We start from the raw sequence: 7424 nt of genomic DNA on the forward strand, positions 1-7424 counted from the left end.
CGCATATGTTCTAAGGGATCAAATACTTATTTCCCTAGATAAATGACAAATTGGCTTGTAAGTGTTACATAATGATTTTTTTCTTGCTTTTTTTGTTAATAGTCTATCTTTTGCTGTTTAAATAAACACACCAGTGTCACGTCCCTCCCTCCAGCCCTCTCATGTGCCACGCCCACCTCATTATCCTCATGTAAATTCCAAATGTACCAGCTGTACTGCGTTCATTCTGATGTCATGTCCTGTATTTAAATCCACATTCAGTCTGTCTTGGTAGATTTGTCATTGACATGTGCATCCATGTGTTGTGCAATTCATTGCCATCTGTCCTGCATTCCCCGTAATAAACCTGCCTTTTCGATTCCTGGCTCCCGGAATTGCTTCCCTGCTCCCCGCTCCCGCAACGACACATAACGAATTGTCACAACCAGTGAAATTACAGACTTCTCATTTTATTCTTTAATTATGGGTCAACTTAAGAATTCAGTTGGGGGTCAAAAAATTATTTTCCTTACTGTAATTGATCAAACTATTCCAAACAAATCATACTGAAAATTAAACCACAGTTTTCAAACCAAGCTTTGAAAACTGTGTATTCAAGCTTAAACAAAATTGGGGGTATTGAACAACAACATTAAGGACTTATTTTTCAACCTTGGTCACTTTAACAGGAAACATATATTCAAGGGGATTTCATGCATAATAATGTTCAATATTACTCTTTCAAATGTCACTCAGTCACTAAAATTGAGTATGGCCACCCCTGACACGGACCAATGCGTTAAGATGTTGTGGCATACTGTCCACAAGCTTGTTGATGCTATCAATGGGCAGGGCGTCCCACTCTTCAGTCAGATCATGGGCTAATTCATGTAGATTCTGAGGAATATTGTCCCTCTCATTAAGGGCTCAGCCTAAGCCATCCCAGGCATGCTCGATAGGGGTTCATATCAGGGGAGCAAACAGGCCATGGCATCTGCTGCACCACCTCTGCATCAGGAAATACTCTCACTGCAGCTGCCGAATGTGCTCCTGCATTGTCATCTTGCAACATAAAGCTGTTCCCATAGACCCTTCTTGCATGTGGGAGGCAATGGTTCTCCAGGACGTCCTGGACTCCAGGAGTCCACATCCTGGTCTCGGTGGCGTGATTTCAGACGGGGCCTTCTGCTTCTTCTGCCGGACAGGGGTAGACTACCCTGCCGATCCTCTCAGGTCAGGGGATTATTCTGCCCCTTTTTGGAGACCTGAGTTCGTTCTGGTTCCTCCGAATAAGAACTCTGTGCTCTCCCAGCGAGCTCCTCCTGGATCTCAGCTACGGATCTACCTGGCTCCTGCATCACGGCACACTGGCTCCAGTGGAACCACGTGTCTCCTTTCCCTTTCAGCTGCACTGCGTAGGAAGTCCTCTCGGTGACTTGGAAGGGGCCAGTCCACCGGGGCTCTGACCACTTCCTCTTGATGACCCTCAGGAAGACCCACTCCGCCATGTGCGGCTTGCCGGTGCCTGCTGGTGACTGCCCCTCTTGGACCTGGCGGGAGAAATCTGAAACGAGAACTTGCAATCCATCATAATATGCTTTGGCATTCCTGTCCCCCTTTTGTTCTGACCCCCACTTCAGTTCCCTGTGGGGACCAGGGAATTGCCTCCCTGTCTGGAGCTCAAAGGGGGTGAACCCCCTTCCCCAAATTTATGGAGCATCTGATGGACATAAGGGCGAGGGGTAACGCGTCAACCCAATTCATTTTGGTCTGCGCACAGATTTTTGCCAATTTTTGTTTAACTGTCTGATTCATTTGCTCCACCTTACCCTGGGATTGGGGATGGTACACTGTACCGAAGGAATGTCTGAGTCCTAGCGCGGTCTCTACTGTGCACAAATCCTTATTTTTGAAGTGGGAGCCATTGTCTGATCGCACCCTGTCTGGAAACCCATGTCGTGGGATGTACTGGTTTATCAGGAACTTGATGACTGATTGGCCATCCTCCTTCCACGTGGGCCACGCTTCTGGCCATCCCGAGAATGCATCTATGCACATTAGTACATACCGATATCCCTGCGCAGGAGTCACCATGTCTGTGTAATCTATCACTCTATCCATCTCCTGTCCTGGCCGAGAACAGGCCGGAAACTTTCCCTTGTCTGGTTTCACCGTTAGTCTAGGGTTATGTAGTACGCACGCAGTACACTGGTGGACATAGTCCTGAACCATGTCCTTCAAGAAGGGGTGCCACCACCCCTCCAGGTTTTTTAACATCTGTCTCGTACCTACATGTCCTATGCTGTGTGCCTCCTCCAGCACACCCTGCTTGACTCCTGGGGGAAGCGCCGGTCTTCCGTCCGGCCTCTGCCATAACCCCTGTTCCTCCTGCACTCCATTCTGCACCCACACCGCCATCTCCTCTGGTGATGCTTTCTCCTACTCTTGTCCTACCCTGTCTCCGGTGAGCTCATGTTCTCACTTGATTTCCTCCTCTACACTCACCATTTGCCTCACCGTTTGATAGCCTGCAACCCTTTTGGCCTCCTCATCTGCGATCTGATTTCCTCTTGCCACCACGGTCCCTGATCCCTCATGGCCATTGCATTTGACCACCGCCACTGTCCTAGGCAGCTGTAGTGCCTCCACTAGTTCCCTCATCTCGGCCTCGTGCTTAATGGGCTTGTTTCCTGCTGTTAGGAATCCTGCTCTCAACCACTGGCTCAATTCCACATGAACTGCCCCTACTGCATAGGCTGAATCCGAGTAAATGGTCACATCCTTGCCTTTCCCTAATTTTAGGGCCTCAATCACAGCTACCACCTCAGCCCGTTGGGGAGATTGTGGTCCTTCTAGTTGCTCAGCCTTCAGGGTCACAAAGTCATCACCCTGCCTTGCCACTATGGCATATCCTGCCTGCAGACCCCTTGTCTCATGCCTGAAGCAGCATCCATCAGTGAACCAGTCCTCTGTTCCCTCTATTTTCTCTGCCTCCAGATCTGGTCTTACTTTCTCTTCTCTGAGTACTTTATACTCACATTCGTGAGGCTCCCCCATTCCCCATCGATCCGCCATGTTTATCCCCTCGTGTACAAATGTCAAATGAGGTGCCTTCAATATTTTGCTGAGCCTCTGTTGCCGGAGGGATGTCATGGTGAATATCTGCGAGTTCACATATGCCACCACACTGTGTGACACCAGGATGTGGAGTGTATGCCCCATCACTATGTGTGCTGTCTTTTGAATGATTTTTGCCACCCCCGCTGCGTGTTCTGTGCATGCTGGGTGACGTTTCTCTGTTGCGTCTACACTGACATACATCAGTACCTTCCTATCTCCCCCTTTTTTCTGAAACAGCACGCTGTTCACCACATTCTCTGTTTCAGAAACATCAAGATAGAAGGGGAGGGAGTAGTATGGCAGAGCAAGGTCAGCGGCCTGCGCCATGCGCTGCTTTAGAGCAATGAACGTCTCTTCTGTCGCAGTGTCCCAGTTAATGGGGGCAGTCAGACGTCTCAGCCCATGTTCCTTCACTAGGGCCCGAAGTGGGGATGTATGTGTGGCTGTATCCTGTGAGCCCCAGGACTGACTGTCACTGGTTTGGGGTGATGTAAGATGGCAGATCAATGGGCAGGGGAAAGCCCTGTCCCTGTCCCAGAGAGCACCCTCCCAAGAAATGAAACGACCGTGCGGGCAACCTGTAGTTTCTCCCTGCTGACCTTGAACCCCTTCTCTGTTAGACGGCACAATACTGCCCGCATGGCCTCCAGAGCAAACTCAGGGGAGGGTGCGGCAATGTGACCCCATCTGGTCGGGGGCACCCTTCCAGGGCTTGTTTGAGAACCTGGTTGAAAATCCCCAGAGACAGGGCAAAGCCCTGAGGGAGACTAGTGTACCTCCACTGGCACCCCCTGTAGGTGAATGAGAAGATGTCCCGACAGTGATCAGCCAGAGGTAGGGAAAAGAAAGCATTGGCTAAGTCAATACCAGTGAACCACTTTTGTTCTGGGGCCAGATTGATGAGAGCCACATAGGGGTTCGGGACTGGGACGGTGGGGGTCAGCAGGAGGTTGTTAATGGAGTGCAGATCATGGGCCATTCGATATTTAACTGTACATGCCTTTTCTACTGGGAGAATGGGCGTATTCCAGGCAGAACAAGAGGGTTCCAACACCCTGACTGAGATTAACTCTTCAATGGTCTCTGCTATTCCTTCCTCTGTGACCGGTTTGTGGGGGTACTGTCCGATCCATAGGGCCCTTCCCCGGGGCGAAGTTCGAACACAATGGGGGAGCAGTGAATGTGGCCTAAATCTGTGGGGCTCCGGGACCACAGGGAATCTGGGAGGGAGGCCACCAGGACTTTAGCATCTGGGTGGTCCATTTTTTCCCTCCCATGGTCCCGTGATATCTGGTCATGCTGAAGGGTGACGGCGTCCTGGGCCGACACTTTAATGCAGTATGTATTGTACGTGGGGGAGAAGGTGATAGCCGGGATCTGGGTCTCCACCCAGTCCTCAGTTTCTCGTGCTCTTTTGACCATGGGGCCAAGATCTTTGGTCTGATGTCTGGGGTGCAGGGTGAGTGAAATGTGCGGAACCGCCTCCTGACCCATCCTGTACCATGGCTGCGGCTCGGGAGTGAGGATGGTAGCTGAGGCCACCCCCTCAGGGCCCACATAGATGTTTTGGGAAGCAACTTGCCATTTATAGCCTTCCAGCTGCTTCGAAAAAAGCTCCTCGTACCACTCAGTGCTATCCCTATCATAGAACAGAGTCACATGAGGTGGATCGGGCGGAGGGACATACTGTAGGGCTCGAGGAGTGAGATCCAGGGCCTCCACATCGAGTAGGCCCCGAGGATGCCCGCATAGCCAGGCTCCAGCAGGCCCCAGTAGATGTCTGCAGCACGTGGTCGCACCGGCTGCATGAGCCACTGACCCCTGCCCTGGTATTGAGTCCCGCACTGCAGCCGGGTGCCTTCTGGCAGTGTCACCACCAGGCCATCCGCGCTATACAGTATGGAGGCCCCCTGCTCACCAAGACGTCTCTCCCCAACAGGTTGACTGGGACTGTAGGCGAGATCAGAAACGGAATGCAGGAAAGTCTGTTTTCCAATCAAAACCTTCACTGGTTTCGTTACTGGCAGTTCCTCCCCGGAGAAGCCCACCACGGTCACTGTGGAGGTGGACACTTGATCGTCCTTCGGAACCATGTTCAGAGTGGAATGTGTGGCTCCAGTGTCCACCAGAAATGGCAGTTCTTTGTCCATGACCACGAGGGACAGCATAGGATCTGCCTCTCCTCTGTCCCGGGCCTTTCTTGGGGTGTGTCATTGGGGGAGGGAGAAATATTCCCACTCTCCGCCATCTAGAGCCGGGTATTGGCCTCCTGTCTGGGGTGCGGCTTGTGAGTTGGGGGCCGCCATGTGTCCCCTGGGGGGGGGGCCCACGGCCTCTGCCCCTCATCGGGCTGGGGTCCGGGCAGTGTTTGGCCCAGTGCCCGAAGTTCCCACACCGGTAGCAGGTGCCTCCCCATGGCTGTCCTCTCTGCGGAGTGCCCCTTCCCCAACCTCGGCCTCTCAAACCCTGACCCAGACCTCTCCCCCAATTGGGTGCCCACCCGCCGTATTGGCAGGGTGGAGCGGGGTACGTTTCTCCCCACTTGCCTAGAGTGGGTTGTGGGGGTGGGCCCCCTGTGGTCGCCTCTGCCACCATCTGCTTCCCAGCCCCCCTCTTTTTATTTTCGTTGGCCTTCTGCTTAGCCTCCCCCACCTGCAACTTCAGCATTTGGGTTTAGTACTCTTTAATGTCACTCTCCTCCTTCCCTGCCTCGTCCTTGGCCCACTGTAGGTGATGTATCACATGCCTATCCCACAAGTGGGAGTCCGCACCCGGTAAGTCTGGGTTGTCCAGGATCGCAGCCCGCACCCCCTCTGGAACCCCTTCCATTACAGCCCGCCGGAACCATTATCGCTGTACCCCTTCCTGTACCAGTGCCAACACTGTTCCCCTGAGTGAGCTGGTCTAGCTTATCCATCCACTGTCCTCCTCCTTCTGCTGGGGGCGGCATTTTATCAGCCAGTGCCTTCACGTCTCCTATCGGGAAAGGTCTATATTTATCCTGCGTTTGGCCCGTCCGTCTTAGCAGAGGTAGTTGATGCTTTGGGGGCCTAGAGACTTTGTAATGACACTCCCTCTCGCTCTCTCCCTCTTCATCGCTCCCCTGAACCCTCACCCTTTCCGCTAAGAGTGAGGTTTCCCGTTGTAGTGCTGCTTCCATTCTGGCCAACCGCTCCTCTACCTGGTCTGCGAGGGCCCTGTGCTTTGTTCCCTACCCGTCGACCGGGCGACTCTACTCACCCTTGTTCCTCTAACTGCTCTCTCCTTACTTGAGCTTCCAATGCCACCTGGTCCTGTCTGCCTTCCGCCCCCGCTCCTTTTTTCCTCATTATCCTGTCCTGATGCCTCTGTTTAGCCGCCTCGTCCCTATGACTAGCGTGCTCCCTTTTTTTTTTTACCTCAGTAACTCGCCCAAGGACTGTCTATCTTCTGGCTTATGCCCCGTGCCCCGAAACACAGTACACATCCTGTATTTTTCTGTGGCTACCGCCCTATCTCTCTCCTTCTCCTTTGCTGCCTTTGACACCACTACGACTTGCATTTGCCTTGATAGTGGCTTCCATGCCCCTTTTTCGACTGGGGGCGCCCGGCCCCCGTCGTCCACTTCCCTATGAAATTCCCTGTCCATTCTGCCTCGTCCGTCTCTCTTTGCAAAACCATACACTTGGGGCTAGGGTTAATCCACACTTTCTACACCGCTTTTTACAGATGGAATGTCCAACTAACACACACCACCAATACGTACAACCCAACATAGTATTAGTCCTTACTCTTTTCAGGATTCGGGGACCTCGGTCCCCGGGCTTCTAACCCAAAACAATAAAATCAAAACATCTGCCGCCTCAATTTACTGACGCCTCTGATGGACACTTCGGACTACTTTATTTAATATAGCCAATATGCAGATTTTAATATAACAGGCTCTGCTTACCTTTTGTTAGTGGCGCCTGCAGCCTTCCGTGCCCACTCAGATCTCGTCTGGTATTTGCCGAATGCCGACCTCTATCTCATCCCAGACGAGCCCCCAAATTGTTGGAGTACGCCGACTCCACTGGGTCCATAGATGAGAAGAGATCACCCAGAGGTGTGGATGTGTTGTCCAATAAACTTTTATTCCAACAGATCGATCTGGGAACTCTGCGACGCACCGTAACCTCCACAGAGTTCGACTTCCTTGTTGTTCATGTTTGTCTTATACCCCTTCTACAAGCAGCCCCCGCCCCTGTCCGTACTTTTCGTATCATTTGCCTAGCGACTGTCACCACAGTCTGCGTCAATAGATTAACTTTGGTATGCACAGAGCCTCCCTATATGTCCTTGGTGCC

General features: G+C 52.3%; 1 protein-coding gene across 1 annotated transcript; it reads right to left on the reverse strand.

The window, feature by feature from the left end:
* Positions 1 to 428: 428 nt before the first annotated feature.
* LOC125720892 (uncharacterized) lies at positions 429 to 7021 on the reverse strand. Its single transcript, XM_048996802.1, has 2 exons — positions 4787 to 7021; positions 429 to 1543 (listed from the first exon to the last, which is right to left on the reverse strand). The coding sequence occupies exons 1-2, from the start codon at positions 5265 to 5267 to the stop codon at positions 1209 to 1211; spliced, it is 816 nt and encodes a 271-aa protein (XP_048852759.1). The 5' UTR covers positions 5268 to 7021; the 3' UTR covers positions 429 to 1208.
* Between the last annotated feature and the right edge of the window lie 403 nt (positions 7022 to 7424).

Source organism: Brienomyrus brachyistius, unplaced genomic scaffold, assembly GCF_023856365.1.
Source record: "Brienomyrus brachyistius isolate T26 unplaced genomic scaffold, BBRACH_0.4 scaffold27, whole genome shotgun sequence".
Classification (NCBI taxonomy): Eukaryota; Metazoa; Chordata; class Actinopteri; order Osteoglossiformes; family Mormyridae; genus Brienomyrus; species Brienomyrus brachyistius.